This window comes from Lampetra planeri, chromosome 2, assembly GCF_965212315.1.
Source record: "Lampetra planeri chromosome 2, kcLamPlan1.2.h2, whole genome shotgun sequence".
NCBI lineage: Eukaryota > Metazoa > Chordata > Hyperoartia > Petromyzontiformes > Petromyzontidae > Lampetra > Lampetra planeri.
Window position 1 is genome coordinate 3110616 of NC_136108.1, and position 19983 is coordinate 3130598.

A 19983-nucleotide genomic window follows, 5' to 3' on the forward strand; every position below is an offset into this window, starting at 1 on the left:
TGAGTGTGTGTGTGTGTTTAGATTGCTGAAGGAGAGGATCACTTGATGGTGTTAATTTTATAAGGTGTGTGTCGACAGGTAATCACTATATGGACCTTCTTTCATGCATGCAATTGATCCCACCAACTATTGCATTGCTTGTTTGGTCTATCAGTTGTCAACCTTTCTTGCTGTACGCTTTCTCAAAGTCTGCTTTGTGTTAAATACTGGTGCAATGTCTCAGTTGCTTGATGTTCTCTCAGAACGTGGTTATCAACATTTTATCAACTGATGGCCACATGCAACTGCTATCAAATTCACTACGAAACCCACGGCCCCAATCATCATAGTGAGCAGTGTTAAATAATAATGAAATTAGTTACACCCCTTTGCCAATAAACAAAATTCCCCAACGCAACGACAGTCATGCGGACTATTTTACGATACTTCACCATGGTGGTCAGTTGCAGATTGGTGAAGAGAAGTGTCCAGGACCACTGGGTCAGGTATTCGTCACCACGAATGTTAGCCATGGAAAGGAATCAAATTCACGTCTCCGGGTTTATTGCATAGCTTTACACAGTTGTATATTTGTGTTTAAAACTGTAGGGTGGAGTGAAAGAGAGAACTTGGAGGTCACGTGTGAAATCTGTAACAACGGAGGGATTTATGATGAAGCTAAAAATAATGGTAAATCGTGGTGATATCATCGCCTTTGGCTGAGATGAATTCTTTACCTTGACCCTGCTGCTGACTGAAGCTTCATCAAAGGCACGATGGATTCAAATATAAACTACAGAAATTTCAAGTCACAGAACACGCTCAAGTATCACCCAGCACTCCAATCTTACGCAGAATGAGACAGCAGCAAGCAAGCCCAAGTACCCTGCACCCATTAATACCATTCATAAGTTTACCTTTTAAACATTTTTAAATTTTGGGGGGGTGGGGAGGTTTTGGCACTTGGACAGCGTTTATATATAAAAAAAAGTCATTTTAGAGGCATTTCCCACAACTTGATTTAGTTTCAAAAAGCATGTTTTATAATAAATAAACATAGCGGATTACATTATTTTGTACATTTGCTCACGATGCAAAAAGCAGCACATTCATGCAAGCGTCCGCGGCTGCTGCAAGACAAAAGTGCTTATCCAGCAGTTAAGCTCTCGACGAGGATAATTTACAGGTCACAAGCAGTGCTGGCGCTCAAGAGTTGCACAGTTCCTGTGAAACACTGATTGGACTCACAATCACACACACATTCACACTGCTTGCATCCACTGTCAAAACACCAATCCGAGCCTCGTGACAGCCAAGCCTACTCTGCTGCGAAATGGTATTTGTTACGCATGAGCGCCCACCAAAAAAAGTTTTATGCATGGCAGAAGTTTCATTTGAAAATACACTGAAGTCTTCTTTATAATGAATCTCCACATAGGCATTACCAGTCAAACGCTCTCTGGCAAAGTGGCCGTGAGAAAGGGCACTTTATTCACAATAAGATGATTGCTAAAATCAGTCGGGCCCACGACTAAAGCCACCATCCACCAGAGGTCGATAAAGTGAGTATCACTTCGTTGGAATTCCACAGTGGTCATCCTAGGGAGAACGGTCGCCCAACACAGGATTGTTGAATTTCCACCACCGACTCAGGGCCACCAATACTTTGACTTTATGAAAAATATATTAATAATTGCCAAAAAATAAGTACAATAAAATAATGTGTGTAACAAGCATTTGGCTTGATGGTTAAATACAACTCTGCGGGTCATCGAAAGGTCCCTCACAGCCACTGGGGAATCCCGCAGCCTTCGAGTTTGTTGCAATAGTCTGACCCAGTTACTGTTGTTTCCAAAGTTAAACCACTGAGCCCACAGGCTTGCATTGTTCAGAGTCAGCAAGACATGCCAGTGCTGGGCACAGAGGGCAATGTGTACTGGTCAGGCAAGCGGTCATTGTCACACTTGGCCGTGCAGCCAGTGGGTCTTAGCTTGCTCAGACGCAGACTTTACACGGCCAACGCACTGCGCTTTGCAACAACACTGCAGCACGCCACATGCGACAAGCCACATATAACGAGGAAGATGGCATGCGCCGCGCACTGTGCAATACGTGGCAAGCAGAACTCGACATGCAGTGCACAACTTGCAAACACAGCATGAGGCATTATGTATGCAACACGCAATAAAAATGTGCAATGCACAGCGAGCAGCATCCAACATGAAACATGCAATGTGCGATACAACATGCTGCGTGTAACACACGATCACAGAACAACGTGTCCCAACCCTCACTTTACACCCAGCACCCGGCATGCAATGCACAAAGTACAACCTTCAGTGCGCAAATACGACATGCAAAGCAACGCACGACTACAACTCAGGCAATGCATACATTGCACGCCAACAACTTGGCGTGCAAAATGTGCATCGAAGAGTCACGCAGCGGTGAACAACTCGAAACGTGTAGTGCCCAGCCAGTTGTCTCAGCGGAATGAGGTCATCTCTGCCCCACCAGGAGGGTTGTCCTGGTACAAGTGAACCCCCTGTTCCCTTCTAAACACGGCCCCCCGACAGCGGGATGATGCACGTGCCCTTCCCAACTCATCACCCCCCCCCCCCATGCCGATTTCTTCAACCCACTGTAACCCCTTTTAACTTGCTCTGGCTCTGTTTTAATTATTTACTTTGTTCAATTGAAACTTAAATCTTGATGACGGGCCTGGGAGGGAAGCAGCAGGAGAACTGCATGCTTCGTTACAACGTGCGCACGCCTTTGCACGCAATGCTCCCATCTCTTCTTGCCCAGTTTCTTCTTAACCTCAAAACTAAGTTTCATCTCCTGCCCTTCCAGCTCCTTCCGCCCTTGCTGAGGTTACGGCCACCAATGGAACGACGTTTTGTGGAAGCAACTTCTCCTTCATGACGCAGAAACACTATAGGAAATGAAATTGGGACCCAGCATGTCCAACCATACACACACTCTCACAGTATGGTTAGAATGTTGAGCAGGCGTTGTTAGCGAGCACCGAATATGTATAGCACGAAACACCAATTGGTTGTGGGGCCAGCATCACTCATGATGTCCGTATGCATTTCTTAGTACTTGAGATGATATTGGTACTGAATAGTTATATTTTAGATGATGTCCGAGGGAAAACTTATACCAGTATAGATATCAGTTGCTACTTAAACGTGCATCTGGAAATTGAACCGAGGTATTGGGGATTTGAGAGCATTGTACAAATAGCATACCACAGATAAATCAAAGCAGTCATGATAGCTGGAAATACATAAACATGAGAGGTTATGTAAACATGCATACACGAGACAGACCACAACCCACAGACCACACACAACAGCACATGACCCACACGTACACGCACGCACAGTAAACCACTGCACAATGACCCCATCACAACAGACAGTGCGTGTCACAACGCCTGAGCCTCACACAGCGCATGCACCCCAACGCCTCTGCCGCGATGGAAAGGATCACAGCAGTCCGCCGTCCATTAGGCAACGCACGAGGACAGCATGTCGCCATCCCGCTGGGAGAGAGGCCACATCCCACGGAGCCGGCCGGCGGGCACGCGGTCGCCAGCACGCGTATTCATGCACACACACAAAACAAAGATCCCCGTGTAGCCTTAACAGACCGTTGGGGAAAGTGCTGTTGACGAATAGCACCTATGAAGGCCGGCACGGCACACGAGGGGGTGGGTGGCCAGCACTACGCTTGGCTGCCTTTATCTCCTGAGTGGCGATGTTTAAACACACTGCATCAGGTACTCAATTGAGGATGAGTCGACCTAGGGGAGGTCCAGGACCAGTTCAGATAATCGTCACTGGTGTTGACCGTGAGCGGGAATTGAACCCGAGTCACCGGGTGTGTAGCACTACCGCTCCTCACACGCACACACGCAGTCACACTCACCCACCCGCACTGCCATGCCTGCTTGTTTCAGCGCGACACGCTTGCCTACGCAGCTGCAAGACAGGCGTTCAGGCCACACGGTTTTACCAAATCCCTGCAGTATGCCTCGCTCATTATCAGAGCTGAGAGAGACCTTCACGACGTGCCATACTAGCCTCGATGAACATATTCTTAGGTTTTTTCGGTAAAGTCACGTAGGTAAAACATTAAAATTAATGAAAGTAAAAAAATAAAAATAAAAAAATTCACGACGTTTCGGAGGCAACGTCGTGAATTTTTTTTTTTACTTTCATTAATTTTAATGTTTTACCTACGTGACTTTACCGAAAAAACCTAAGAATATGAATCATTGCAGTCACGAAAGCTTCAAATCTAGAATCGATGAACATACTTCACCATTCACAAGAGGGCCTCGCTTGGGCAGATGCGTGTGACTACTGCACCAATGCCGCACTCGTGAATGCAGCTGTGCTGCAGCCTTGCAGCACGCACACACCCCCGCCCCCATTAGCGCAGCTGTGCTGGACAATTACAGGACGGCAAAGTTGCACACGAAGCTGCGCCACGCCATAACATGTACCCTTCACTCTCACACCAAGGTGGATCATTGGAAACGATGTGAGGAAATGAGAGCGGTGTGTTTAGTTGGGCGTGATTCGATCGATCGCAATCTCCAGCGCCAGCTGATGGGGAGGTGACAGAGTGTGCGGATGAGCACTGCTGATGGATGCGCTGCGTGTCATTCGGAGCAAGGCCGTGTCGTGTAGTTGCAGCTAAAGACGATAAAACTTTGTGTGGCTGTCAGACCTTTCTGTCTCTCATTAATTTAGAGTTTTCAAAACAATGCTCAACTATCACAGGGACCAAATATAACTCGCTATAGTCACCTTTCACCATAAGTTGTTCTCGTTTGCGGAAAAAACGAGATGACAGTTCCATCCAGTTTAACCATTCCCATTGGGTCCCATAAGATTTGATTTTCGTTGTTCTGTGATTAAACCCAAGAGATTTAACAATCAAAAAGATTTGTAACATTAACAACATATGCATCAAATTTCACGTGTGAGAATCAATAAAATGTTTTATTTGTGCATGTTGAAATTGGTTCTTGTGACCCCTGCAGCCACTAAAGGAGCTACCATTCACCATTAAGTAAAACAAATCTCGCATCGAATTGAACCCATGAATAGGAGCAATTCATTCAACCTCTGCGGGAGTGGATCGTTACACCTCTATTAAAGCATGAGTAGCCTTTGTGGCTCTGGAAGCCGCATTCATTAACAATGACAATCCTACGGAACTGATTTCCCACATAACCCATGTTGTGGAAAAATTCCACGACTGATTTTATTAACCATAACAATAAAAAGTCACCATCACATTTATAGTGTACCTTACAAACTTTTGACAAAAATAGGATAATGAAAGCTACACAATCCATCAATGCACATGAAACAGTGCCACAATTTGCATGGTGAAAATGTACAACTAAATTGGCATGAAGCTTTAAATTTAGCGAATTTGAATCGACTCATCTAGTGAGCGATGACACAAGATCTGGGACATCAACATATCAACCACAGACCTGAGTCACAACCCCCTGAAAACCTCGAGTTTGCCGACTAAGAAGGCAAGTATGCAGAATACTTAGCTTCTAAATAGAGAAAGCTTAACGATTGGATCTGATACTCCTATATTCTGAAGTTATCCAATCCAGTGCTCCACTCACTACTGCCTCCCTGGGATGGCTATGGTCGCACCGTGTGGCTCTACTTATCACGATGATGCCCCTGCCGCGTTGCCTCCACCGTGAAAAGTTTAAAAAATACGAACTTTTAAAATAAAAACATAAGTGGCAGGGGACAGGATAAGGGAAGGCCTTGTAAGGTCAGTAGCATAGGGGTAGGTGTTTGTTGTGTCCATAGCGAGTTTATCTACAATGGCCCCCCTAGGGTGAGTAAGCGGGGGGGGGGGGGGTCTTGCTATGCACCAAAGGCCAGCATGGGGGAGGGATAATTGAGAAGCTCCATCAGTGAGTTTCCATTTCACGGGCGAGTAGACAAGAGGGTGGACCTGAGCTTAACCTGACCCTGTTGCAAGCGCAAGGGGGCTGCAGAAAGACACACACTAGCACGCCGGCACTGACGCAACTCAAGTAAACATGCGCACGCAGGTGGACGCACAAAGATACAAAAGCGTGCACCCAGACGTAAATTAAAGAACGCGAATGCATGCTCATGAGTACGAACAAAAACCCCATTGTTCATTATTTCACCAGATAAGGGCCCCAGGTGTGGTGGCGCATTGTTGTAAAAACGGCACCATGGAGACATGAACTGGTGGATTATATAGTTTTGTGAAACTTCCAAAGCTGCGAGGTGACGACGAGATGGCAGATGAGTGAATGGGTTCCAAAGTATGCGTGGGTATTTAATCAGGTATTGTAATTTCCTCTCATATGCAAAACAAGATAAAACAGTTAAACTGGCCAAATATCCAAATGCAGGGCAGTCATGAAAAAAGTCTTCATACTCCGCAAAGCTATCCTGGATAAATAGATGGCAGTCATTAAACTACTATTATTTGAGATGATCACTTTTCTATGATAAAAGCCCCACGTTCCGTTTGTCCATCAACTAAATTATGAGAGCCTTTCAGAAGGCCCGAATCCAAAGGTTATAGAAAAAAAGTTTCATTCCCCCCGCCAAAAAAAAGAAATGTATTTTGTTGGAAAATATGCCAACATACAATAGAGTCAGTAGTATCTGCTCACATTGGGGGGGGGGGGGGAGGGGAGAAGAGGACAACAGTGGGGGCAATGGGCGAGGCGCGAGAAGCCCTCCGCAGGAGCTAGAATAAGTAGGCCGCCGAAATTCTCGTTAAGAAAAAATAGGGACATTAGAAGTTACATAAAAAATATTACACTTTTTGCCGTTACAATTCAGCTGTGGATTGTCTCGTTAATTATGTCACAGGGTCTTAAATATCCCCTTTCGAGGAGCCAGTTCACTTTGGTAATTCCCAGCAAGAAATTAACCAGCAGCAACTTTGAATACAAAAAAAAACTCCGTGGCAAGTGAGTTGACCACTGGGCTACTCTTCAGTGTTGGAGGTGCAGATAAGAAAATTCCAAGAAATGAGGAAAAAGGGAAGGTAGTTTGGAGGAAAGGAGGACCCCATGGTGTGGCTGTGGGCAGAGGAAAAGAATCATACCAGCCACAGTAAAGGTTCAAAGCCCGGAAGAAGGCCTGTGACAAAACATGATCCATCCCACTGGCATGGTGCCACATTGCCGAGCTGGAAAATTCGTGGCACCGCAAGGAATGCAGAACACGCACACACACGTGGCACATTAAAGAGCACAACATTTTCGTGGCATGGCATGGCACAGGGTTCATGCACGAGACACGGTATGAGACACGATTTGCCACTGTGTGCCAATGTTCAACATGCTATTATATATGGAAACCATTGCTTTTTTCAAAATAAATATTTTATTGGAAAACATTTCCAAAAGAACTTATACAAACGGTGCGAGAAAAGTGCAAAAGGGCCTAATAAGCGTCAGTGGTTTTCTCAAAACATTGAATGCTGCCTTCTCCTTTAAAGTACGCAAGCAACTCACAGATAAAAGGACTCTTCATTAAACACACAGAGCATGCAAGAGCAACCCAGCCTATGCTATATTACAGATACAAGCGGATATAATTGCAGGTTTCAAATAAAGCACACTTGTGTGGCCAAGATTATGAGCGTGCAGCTCTGCAGAGCGGTCAGCCAGCCATGACCGGAACACTGAGACCATTGATAGGAACATCACGTACACGCGCACACACTCGCATGCTCACACAAACTTGCGCATGTTACTACAAACCTGTCACATACACGTATGCACGTATGCATGCACATACTGCATTAACATGTACATGAGCAAGTATACTTTTGATTGTGTGCCAGCACACTGGCAACTCTTACTTGTGTGCACACACATGGACTAACATGCACAAAGACGAAAATCCCTCGTATAGCCTTTAACATGCTGTTAGGGAAAGTGCTGTTAGCGAGCACCTATGCAGGCCAGCATGGCACACGAAGGTGTAGGTGGCCAACAACAATTTCCGGCCGCCTTTGTCTCCCCAGTGCTGAGGATACCCCACCAGATATGTATTTAAGGCTGAGTCGACCTAGCAGAGGCCCAAAACTAGTTCAAATTTACGCCACTGTTATTGGTTTGAGCGGGCGATCCAACTCAGGTCGCCGAGTTCATAGTGCAATGCACTACCACAGCGCTACTGTTGCCAATCATACATACACACATACATGCACTAACTCATGTACATATTAAATATAAGAGAATCAACACGGACATAATAAGATACACAAATATCTATGGACATAAGCATAGGCCAACACACAGACATATGTACACAGAGACATGCAAATGTACTGGCATTTGCAAAATAGAACAAAGCATAGTAAAATTAAGCAAGGTATAATTTGATAAATTACAGAGAAATGGTAGATACACGGAAAACCCACACATACACATAGACAAGCACAGACGTTGAGTCAGATACGGTGAGAATATATTTCCTACGCACAGACTTTTGCGGCTGCATCCCTGCCTATCTGATTTCAGCATGTCTTGGTGTAACTCTGTAACCTGTAACTGTACCACATTTAAATGAGCAAGGCCCTTAGGCTATGGTTCCAGTGGGGACACAAAATGGCTGTCAGAAAAGTGCATGGTATACATACACACGTGTGTGTGCATGTGTACACACACTCAACTGGTTCAGTAGCATGTGCAGCAAAACTGTTCAATCTCAGACCGCGTAACATAACCGTACGCACCCACTAGATCTGTCCGACTGCCTCTCGCACGCAAACTCCCGCGAGCGTTGCCCTTGATTTGGCTTTTAGCTCTTCGAAGGGAGATCTGGGCGCCTTTACGTATTAAAGCGTAGGAGCATGTGTGACATGAGCCACGGGTGTCCTAAAATGGAGTGGCTGGCGCAAGGCCAACGAGTCGTGTCAGTACCTGCACTAAACCTCGAAGCCGGCCAACCTCGTGGCACCCGGCCAGCTGGCATCACCTTGCCTGCGCTCGGGGGCAATCGCGCAGATGAGGGATGGGGCGCACACTGGGCGCCGGGTTATGTCAGGTGCTCGGATCTCGGTTGTGGTGGAGGCTGTGAGGCAGTGGGGGAGACGGCGGTAGTGATGGTGGCCGAGTCAGCTCGGCAAGGAGTAGGTGCGGTGACACGCAATCTGTTTTCGTTTGATTTATTTATTCAATGTGGTTTTCATGAAGAGAAAACCAGCAGCAGTGTTTTATTTTATTCAAGTGAATCGCCAGTGTTATCGGTGTTTGGGATGAGTGCAACAGAACTAATGCCAGATGAAAGACACGGGAAAAAAGATGGGCTTCCTCACGCACATGCTCGACCATGCGTGCGTGGTGCAGTTGTTATACAATCCCTTCAGATCCAAACTCAATTCCTGGCCATGTGGCAAACAGAGATATGCCATCTCAAGGCATTACCCAGGTAAAATGTTTTTTATGAAAGAAAAAAAAATGCGAGCCAGAACCAGGCACGGCTGAACTTCGGTCAACTCAGCAATAACAGGGGCATGTGCTACAGCAGTGGTGTGGTCAACATCAGCACAGGGCAGACAAAGGTGACTGGGTATTGTGGTCACCACTTCACTTGCTATGTCAGTCAAAAAGTTACTAACAGACACTGCTTCAACAAAACACGTCAGGTTCAATGGGACACATTTTGTGAGAGAGAAAAAGTGTGTGTCAACTCAGCCTTAAAAGAGTACCTAAGGCGAAGTGTAAACATCGCCACTATGCAGACAAAGCAGGACGGACTCGGTGTTGGCCACCCATCCCCTCGTGTGCCATGCTGGCCTTCGTAGGTGCTCGCTAACAGCACTTACCCCAAACAGTCTGATCAGGCTATACGGGGGTCTTTGTCTTTGCATGTCAGTAGAAATTTCTGTTTAGCATTTTAAAAGCCAAAGGGCGAAAAACTATTGAAGGGAGATGAGCATTTTACTAGTATTCCATATATACATAGTGTACGTGTGCGTGCCAACATTTATAAAGTGAGACTTTTTTTTGCAGCTTCTAAGATGAAGACTAAAAATGTTACATAGAGGCAATTCATCAAAAGGCACAGCCACATCATGTCAGTTGGGTGCCCCTCGTTGAAATTAACCAGAGGTGTCCTGTGCAAACTAAGAGAGCAAACGAGGGTTCACCTTAACGTGGTGGAACTCTGTAAAGCTTCCCCCACAGACCCATGGTGAACTCAGAGCCAGCAGAGGCTCAACGTCTAAAAGCCACAGGAATCAATAAAGCTCATAAAATGTCATAATTATATAATTATATTATTGAAACAGGTCGAAAAAAGTGTACTTTTCCACGCATAATTTTTTTTGTTTGCCAAAAAGAATTGTTTTGGCAGCTCAATGTAGCGTGCCGGGCGTATGAGAGTGTAAACTCACGCGTGAGCGTGTAATTGTAAAGTGGGTAATTTGATGAGTGTGTGTTTGTCACTTATTCTCACACTCAGACACTGCGTCACGCCGCGTCGCCCAGCACTCGACAGAGGAGAGGGAGAGAAGTGTTTGGCTGCCGTCTGTGTTTTTGTCGTTCCCACCAACAACGCCCCCCCCCCTTCCTCGGCATGAGATAACACAGATAACATCCTGAATGTCGAGTCGCCTCCCGACAAACTACCCCACGCTTCCCCAAAATTTCACGTGCACAGTATAGTGTCCCCAGGCCCCCCAATGGCTCCCGTAGTTTCAGCAGCTTCGCAAATTAGACTCAAGCAACCCCCTTTTCGTTACAAATTCCACTCGTGCGATGCTCATCCTCTCTTACTCGCTATTCCTGTTATCTAAACCACAAATTGGTCGAGATATCTTCCGCCAGGTATCTGTTTTTGCGTCGACAAGAGAAGTGACCCAGAGAAGCCGATGTAAATTCATCCTCGTCTTGAGGTAGCAAGATTATGTGTGTAATGTCGAAAAAGAAACATTCATGAGGTCTGGCGAGTAAAATGGCCGATTTCTGTCCTGGGATTGGCGAGGGTAGTGGTGACACCTGTGGGAACAGAATTTTTACAAGCATGCAAGTGCTAGAAAATTTACTTTTCTGCAATTGTATCGTGTGTCCATTTCATTGTGTTCATTATGCACTGACAATTGCCTTTTGACAGATTGGAAAAAGATCGGCATGCCAAGCTTCATTTAACTCTCATTCTCATTTTATTGAATAGAACCTTTCCATGTTCTGGAAATAATCATTTGACTGAACTCCTATCTCATTTCTTCCATCTCCCCTTTAACAGCCAAGCCAAGGATGTACTCAAAGCTTATTCACATGTTCCTAAGGTCATGTCTGTAACACTCTTTGTTTCGTGTCTGCCATTGCTTCTCCACAGAATTTGTATCTATTTAAAGAATATGGCCTTAGTATTTGACAATGCTTGTGCAATTTTTAAGCTTTAAGATGTACTGTATGTCTTCATTAAAAAATATTCAACAACCCTAATTTAAACCACTGATTCCACCCACTACGATCATTCATGATTTGTATTCTTTACTTTTTGACCATCCTTCAATGCCTACCATTCTTAACATTCGTTGATCCAACCCATTTATCCAAGGGTATCACGACCAATATTATCCATAAGAGGTTTCTTTGGGTAGTGGTGGGTTTAACGTCAAATTTATATTTACACGATCTAACCATAAAAGCCTCGTCATTTATCCAATCTTGTGAGACTTTTTTAACGAAGCGTCTCAGTATGTTTGTCAGCAAATCTCGTTTCATCAACACAATTATTTAAACACGGCGAAATGTCTCTTCTTCACGATGGTGTGCGGGGGTGCTAATAATGGTGGACCGTATTATCCGCCCATTTTACTGCTCGTATGTTCGAAGAAGTGTGGAGAAATGCGGATAATGGGATGCATTTGCTGCTACTTTAATTCCACCTCTTATCTGCGATTGAGTGCAGATATTAGAATAAAATGATAAACTTCTGGGAAACCACTTCCCAGTCAATTCTAGTTAGGTGACATCTAAAAGATAAGTGCAAGCAATAGGATGAATGCCACCATTTCTGAGTTACTCCTTTGTTCTGCAATGAAGCAGAGATAATTTCATTCATGATGCACTTCCAAGAGACGACTTCTCCGTCAATTTGGATGAGTTCAAATGCCATGGATAAATGTAGAAAAAAATTCACTTTTGGACCTACATTCTAGTCACACGACCATTCAGATATACCCTGACCGCTTTGGGGCCACTAACAAATGGTGCAGTCTCGCGCCTCCAGAACCCTCCCTCCTCCCCACTCCTGCCCTCCCCCCCGAGAGAAGTGGATAGAATACAAGGGTGGCAGTGACTAATGTGAAATACGAGTTTTTACAAATGTTAGTGCTGGAAAAAAGCATTTTTCCCACTGTTTCATAGCCAGCCAATTCCGTATAAGAACATTCAAAGAGCTCTTACCTAGAAGGGAAGATATTTGCGTTCAAGCCTGTGCCACCTTCCCAATCAAACAACCAATTCGGTCCACCGAACCTCTGACCCACCAACAGGTGAAGAAAGGCTAGTGGCTGCCATACACCTTGGTTGTTGACGAATGTCCAGACTTCAGAAGCAAGTACTGTATGCCCGAAAATTACATTCAAGAATGCGAATCGTCTCTGAATATCGACACACTTAAGTAATACAAGTCAACCCTCTTCCAGACGGCGCCTCCCTGAGACAGGGAATCGCAGCAGCAAGGAAGTGACCACGAATCACCAACCAGCAACGAGAAGGTCTGGGAACCATGAACCTTCCTCAGCCAAGACCTGGGGTATTATGGGAAATGGAGAGTGAATAGGCCTGGAGGATGGAGCCAACTGGCATTTTGGAACATGAAAGTACCAAATTGTGTTCTGACAGAAACTCGCAGAGACTCGCACAACAAACAGCTCCAGCTGGCCTTGAGGGAGCTCCAATGAGAATATTTTCCAAATACGGGACGGCACTAATTCCTTGCTCCCTCAACGATACTTCCAATGAATGAAATTGCCGACTTCCCACACAAAACTTCCGAAACTTTCTTTGGGGTGGCACCATTGGAATCTGGCGGTAGGTATCCTCCTAATGTTAAAACACATCAAGGGATTCATCTTCTTGGTTCTTTCGGTAAAGTCACGTAGAATGGAAATAATAAAACATGTTATTACGTTTCATTTTTATTATTTTATTATTTCCATTCTACGTGACTTTACCGAAAGAACCAAGAAGTAGAATCCCTGCAGTCACGAAAGCTTTAAATCGAAATAGATCAAGGCATCTTTAATGCCCACTGTGAAGCAAAATGCATGTATTATATGGTTAATTACACCCCACAGTAATCATCTGAGCGACTTGCCGGATACTAATTTAGAACCTCTGCAACAAGCAGCGAACCTGCTTCCACTGCACTCTGAAGCCCTTTTCTTTTGATCTACCACCACACTGGTTGTCAGGCCCCTTACGGGAAGGTGAATATTCTTCCTCCCTGGCTGGTGAAAACGGTGCCCCTTCCCAGCCGCCAGCTGTTCCTTCTTTGCTGCATCAAATTTCTTAAGTTTATTCTGGAGGTCACCAGAAAACAGTCATAACCATGTATGGCTTTAGGGCTACAGAGGAGATGAGAGGCTGCACCAATGGCGATTGAGCTTGTACACACAAAATACACTCACACTGGTCAGAGGGCGATGATATGTGCACAATGTTGAGACTAGAGTTTATGTTTAAAGCTGCATTAGGTCTGCAAGGGCCAATGAACGTGCGTACTTAAAAAAAACATAATCCTTGATACAATAATTATTAATTCGAATTATATTATTAATTATCAAAGGTGGCAGTGACACAGGATAAAAATGCAACATCGACCAGACTGCTTATAACTTTACATGGCGAAACCCGGTAACACATTTGATGTAATTCACGAATTAAAAAAGCACAAATAATAATTCATCATAGCCCCATTACACTGCTTATCAGGTTGCGAGGCTGCTAATATGGGTTTCTCATGCCATATGATCCTTATGTCAGTACCCCGGGTACCAAATAATACAAAATGGCCGAGGCAATTAAATACTTTATTTCTGGGACACTATTTTTTCCAGGGGTGTACTTCACTCCGTGACTGGGGTACCAATCAATCCGAAATCAGTGCCACTCCGCGATGTCGAAACGCAGCGAGGACGATTGCGCCGAAACCCTGAACGCTCGCGGTACGCACCATAGTGGTGCATCGTAGTGTACAGCTCGTCGAGATGAGTCGATTGCCGCATCGCCGACCATCAACAGACTAAAAATGACTGCATCACGGACATTATGCGAGAGCCGAGGGGTATTATGGTACCCCGGGGTACCGCCATAAGTTTAATATGTTCAATATCCTGTGTATCTCATGAGTGCTGAAGTTTGTTCAAGAATGCATGGAAGTGCATGAACATTGTTAGCAAAATGTAAGTCTTTGTGAATTTAAGAGCCTTGGCATATCAAGTGGGCTGTGCACTGGGTTAAGAGCTGCTGCTCTGCATTGGCCTTATTTTGCTGCTGGCCTTCAAAGTTTGCCTACATTTTTCTTTTTTAAGAATATGTGGATCTGATTAGACTCACAACTGAATACAATTAATGTTTCATTCTAACGATTTTAGTGCTGAATATACTTGTGTAAAATGTTGAACTCTTTAGATGTTACTTGTGCTTTTAAATATGTACTTTCAACAAATATGCTGGCCTGCAACAACAGAAAAAGGGCTGTCAGGAACAATTTAAGAATAGGGAACCTCAGTTATGCTACTCTTGCCTTGCTAGCTAAAAGGCATTTTTTGGCTTAAGAATAATGAATGGCTTAATCCATAATGAAAAGATTACATGGACTGTGCTGCGTTGCAATTCTGCTCGTGGATTACTGAGATGGCTATTCTTGTTGGAATTTACTGCATCTGCTGCCACTTTATTTTTGGCTGTCACAGCCTTGACAGGTTTTAAAATGATAAGAAACATCTCAAGATATTTTTTTTCTAAAGTGTTTACAAATGTATATTCGTCCTGGGTTTAATTTATTCCCCCCCCCTCCAAACTGAGTATTGTATGCCGATAATGAGCATTGGATCATATAGCATAAATAAACAGGTAAGGCGGTTTAATGGTAAAAGTGAAATAATATTTAACCCAACGTCCAATGGGCCAACTGCATACATATATCCCAGTGGGATATTTAAATAAGGTAAACTCTGAAATAGTTTAGATTTCATGAATACATTATTCTCATGTGACAGTCAACTCTAGTCAACTTGAGTTGGCCTGATTTCTCCCAGAACTCCACTTGAAGGACCACTCAAACTGATGAAAATATTCATGGAAATGTACCTTTTGGGACAGCATCGCTGATGAGATGGCAACTCGAGCTCAAACGCAGGTAACGCGGCTCATGGAAACGCACCACAAGTCAGACATTTCTCCCGCCGTTGTTTTTCCTTATCTACTAGAGACCGTGCCTGACCTTGGGATGCTCCGAGTGATACCAATTGGTCCTACACCTTGGGCATTTCAATCTTCAGGCTTGCGGAGCGGTGATGCGAAGCAATGGTTCACATACTGCACCACGAACCTGGCAAACAGGATTCGATTCCCTGCCATGGCTGACATCAGTGGTACTTGATATCTGAATGAGTCCTGAATGAGTCCTCGGCTCCTCCGTTGCCCAACCTGCACTGACCAGCATGGTGCTTGTCAGCATGGTGCTGGTCAGCGTGGTGCTGGTCTGCATAGTGCTGGTCAGTGTGGTGCTGGTCAGTACACTTTGGAAAAACTCTCCTTAAGCTGAGATCGTCACCTTTTGGATATGTGGCCCCAATTTGCTTGTAAAGTATATGGGACACGTGCATTTAGATGCGGTTGAAGTGTGCCCGTGTGTGCCCGCACATGGCCGGGTGAGCTCTCCACCCATGTCCGTATCACCCACCGGCCCAGCGATGCGCACATCATGCAGCCGCCCCCACTCATCCTCCAGACTGTCGACCAGCATGGAGTCATCCTCCTCGCCCGGCCACGATGCTGTGAGCTCAAGCATCACCTCCTCGCCCGCCGAGCCCAGCCCCACCGCTGGAAAGAGGCCCCCCTCTGGAACTGGCACCGACAGGGAGCCCAGCTGAAAGGCAGCGCAGGGAGTCCAGGGGTAGATATGCATACATTATTAATCAGCTTGCTTTGCACCTCATTACAAGAACATCCATATGTCATCAGAGGGAGCTCCGCTGAGAGCGGAGGCACGCATTGTCTCATTTTACACCTCAATATATGCCCAGTTACATGCCTCACTGCACATCACTGCACAGAGATAAAACCCGAGCTGCTAGGATCGCAGCTTCGTGATCTAATCACAATGCCACTGCTCCCCGTGCCACATGCATACCCATAAGGTGATTGCATGAACCTATTTAAATCCAGGTCTCCCTTTAAAAAGAGACAACTGGTCTCAATGGGCTTACAAAGCTATAAAGGTCGACTGCTACTACTATCCCCGTATCAAATGGTGACTCACACGTAAGCAGGTCTTGTTACAGAAACCCACGCAAGCATTTTGCACACACTTGATAAGCATTGTAATTACAAAGAGCAGAGGTTCACGTAAAAAAAAACCTCTATAATAACTTAATCTTCATGGTCTACAAAAAGTTATATGTACTGTAGCATTTAAGTGTTTTGGAATAGTCGAGTTCAGTGGCTTTTGAATGTACAATAAATATTCTTTGAACATAAGAGGGAAAGGGATGACTTCACAAAGCCTTTCAACATTTAAAATTAAAGGGAGGCAGAATGATCTAATTTTAATTGAGGTGGAGGAGGTGGGAACTCGCTGCGAAATAAGAGCTGTTGCGGTGACGTTGTGAGGAAAAATGAGCACGGGCGAAACACAAAAGGGATAAATACACATGTAATATTTGTTTCCAAAAAAATGCGTTTAGAATTCCAGCAAGCCGCAGTTACAAATTTGATCAAGTTTAAACGAATGGCGTATTTCATTCCTTTGATAATAAGGACTTGTTTTGATTTCATCCAAGTGCGGCGTTCCCGAGGATGGGTGGCTTTGATGACCCAGAGGATGTGTGCCTACACACAATCCAGGGTCGTGCCCCCACTGGAAGCCCTTGAGAGGGTTTAATGTTTCAGGCGGAGTCCGCTCCATTCGCATTGTTCCCGTCTGTGATTACTGTGATTTAGGGGCACCACGGTGGCGAGATGTTAACTACCTCACCTGGTATGCATGGTGGTCGTGGATTCGATCCCGACCCCGATGCCTATATGTTGGGAGTTTGCAGGTTCTCCCCGTGGTCGTGTGGATTTTTCTCCGGGTCCTTTGGTTTTTCCCTCTCCATTTAGAAACGTACATTTATAGTATTTGGCTGCTATACATTTCCACATGATAAGCCACTTTTGTCGCGCTATCATTTGTGACCAGGTCACTTCTGAAAAATAAGCTAATAACTCAGTGGGCTTAATCTGGTAAAATAAAAAGTTTAAGTTTTTCTGTTTAGTATAATCGAGCACATGTGGCAGGGGAATCTTATCAGACTATAACTTCATGTAACTTTTTGGAGGGCATCCCCTTACTCGTGATTTAACGGTACAGCATAAACATTACATCCATTGCCATTATTTTCGCCTTGGTATGGTTACATTTTTTTACACAAAGTGAAATCATCTTTCAAGTAAAGGTGAAAATGTCTCCATGCTCAGATATGCACCGGAGGAGGCAGTACATATCACCACTGGTGGACCTGAGCCCCGAGTGAGTGGTGGACATGTATCTGATGTGATATGGCCCCTTTCACAAATTAACATGAATACTGCCGAGTGAAATGTTTAAATTAAAATTTCTTGAAATTGCACGACAAGTAGTTGTCCTACCTTGACATGCTAACCAGAGGTGTGGGGGAAGGACAACAAAACTAAACCCAAAAATCAGTTCTAAAGAAATTCGTTTTCAATCTAAATGATTTAAAAGTACATAGTTCGGGTGGCTTCCTAATATTAAAAGGGGCGTTCCAGACGGCCACAGAAGCGCATCTGAAAGTGTGCGACGCAGTGACATCTTTGTTCGATTGTTCAAATGCATTTTCCTCAAAAGCTACATGGCAAAAGATAAATTTGCAATGCTCTCTCATCTAGTCATAAGTTAAGGCTATACACACAAATTGTGCACTTTCAGTGATTCACAGCTGGTTTGTACCAAAAATATTTGAACAGCTGCTTAACATGTACAACATCTCTCACTTGTTTGCAGTCCCAGCAGTAAAATCCTGGAAGCAAGTTGCTTGCACCTCAGTGGATGTGTTCCATGCAATAAAGTATTGGAATGAATGAACAATGAGTAGATGGATGCATGTATAAACAGGGAGGTGCAGTAAATTCCCATCGTGTTTATTATATTACAGTGTCAAAATATAACCCACTGGTAGATATGCAGCATCAGGGATACATTAAATGTCATACCACACTGGTTAATGTGTACAACATCACAATATTGTATTGCAACTGTTCCAGGATTTACACTGACACAGTTATTCATGATAAGACTTTGTGTTTTGGAGAATATAATGGTTGGAGCACAGTAAAAATGTGTTCAATTTAAAAAACAAATCAACTAGCCAAGTTTATCAAATGATGCATGGTGTAACTTCCATAAATGCTGTAATAAAACCACCTCTGTTTTTTTCTCAAGGTTCTTCAGATTGCCTTTGAGCCCAAGGAATTTCCAATGAAACCAACTTAAACCCTAAAAATTGTGGTTGAGATTACGAAAACGCATTACGCCAACATCAGATAAAAGTGCAGACACTCCGTGTGACATCAAAAGCACGTGTCAAAAAATCCCACAAGAAAAAGAAAAGCCTGCAGATCAAATAAGTTACTAAATAAAAACAGATTAATTTTCAATATTTTCAAATGAACCTGCTCCAAAGCATGGTGGGGCTGCATTTCTCAATAAAGGCTCAGTTGGGTTTTTCAAGCACACAACACGACTGTACTCATGCAAGTCATTTAAATAATCACCCCATGAATAGACAGGTGAACAGAATGCGAGTTAAGCACACAACTAGCCGAATAGGATGGCAAGCATCAAGGACAGAAATGGGCCTGTTAGGCTTTGTCACAAAGATGATACAGTTCACGTGATCTCTTCCCGTGTTCTAAGCTTGGCTGCCTGGAAATGGGGCATTTGACCAAGCCCGGAGAATTCTAGTTATCAATCATATGGTACAAATACTGTAGATGCTGATACATATTCAGAGGCTGTCCTCGCCTATGTATGCACGTGCACACACAGACAGCAGAGGACACTACACACAGTTGTGCCAGGACCACACCCAGACACACGCATAAATGTACCCGCACACACGCATACACAATTGTCCATATACGTGTGCACACTAACACGGGGGAAGTTAAAATGCACTCTCACACATATGGACTCACAATGTCCATCTACATGCACATACACAGTGCTTACTCCATTCATACATGAAAGGCAAAAATCCCACTATTTATCTGAAAAGATTATTGGGGAATAAGAGCTGTTAGGAAGTCTCTATTAAGGCCAGCAAGGCACACGACTCTCACGCCAACGTGCACACGCCAATATAGCCTTAATAGGCTGTTGGGGCAACTGCTGTTAGCAAGCACCTATGAAGACTGGCACGGCACACGAAGGGGTGGGTGGCCAGCACCACGCCCAGCCGCCTTGTTCCATAGTGGCGATGTTTACACACAGCACCATTTGAGGCCGAGTCGACCTAGGGGAGGCCAAGGACCGGCTCAAATATTCATCACCGATGTTGGCCGTGAGCAGGAATCGAACTCGGGTCGCTGGGTTCGTAGCGCAGCGAGCTAACTGCTACACTACTGCCCGCATGTACACATACACAAATACAAAAATCCCCTGTATAGCCTTAACAGGCTGTAGGGGCAAGTGTTGTTAGCAAGCA

The 19983-nt window shown here is 44.6% G+C and overlaps 1 protein-coding gene across 1 annotated transcript in view; it reads right to left on the bottom strand.

Annotated features, from left to right (window-relative positions):
• SPRYD3 (SPRY domain containing 3) overlaps nucleotides 1–19983 on the bottom strand; it is a 137845-nt gene that overhangs the window by 87979 nt on the left and 29883 nt on the right. Inside the window, exon 6 of the mRNA XM_078604164.1 lies at nucleotides 15960–16145. Within this exon, the coding sequence (XP_078460290.1) occupies nucleotides 15960–16145 (186 nt within the window). The remainder of the gene's footprint in view (nucleotides 1–15959; nucleotides 16146–19983) is intronic.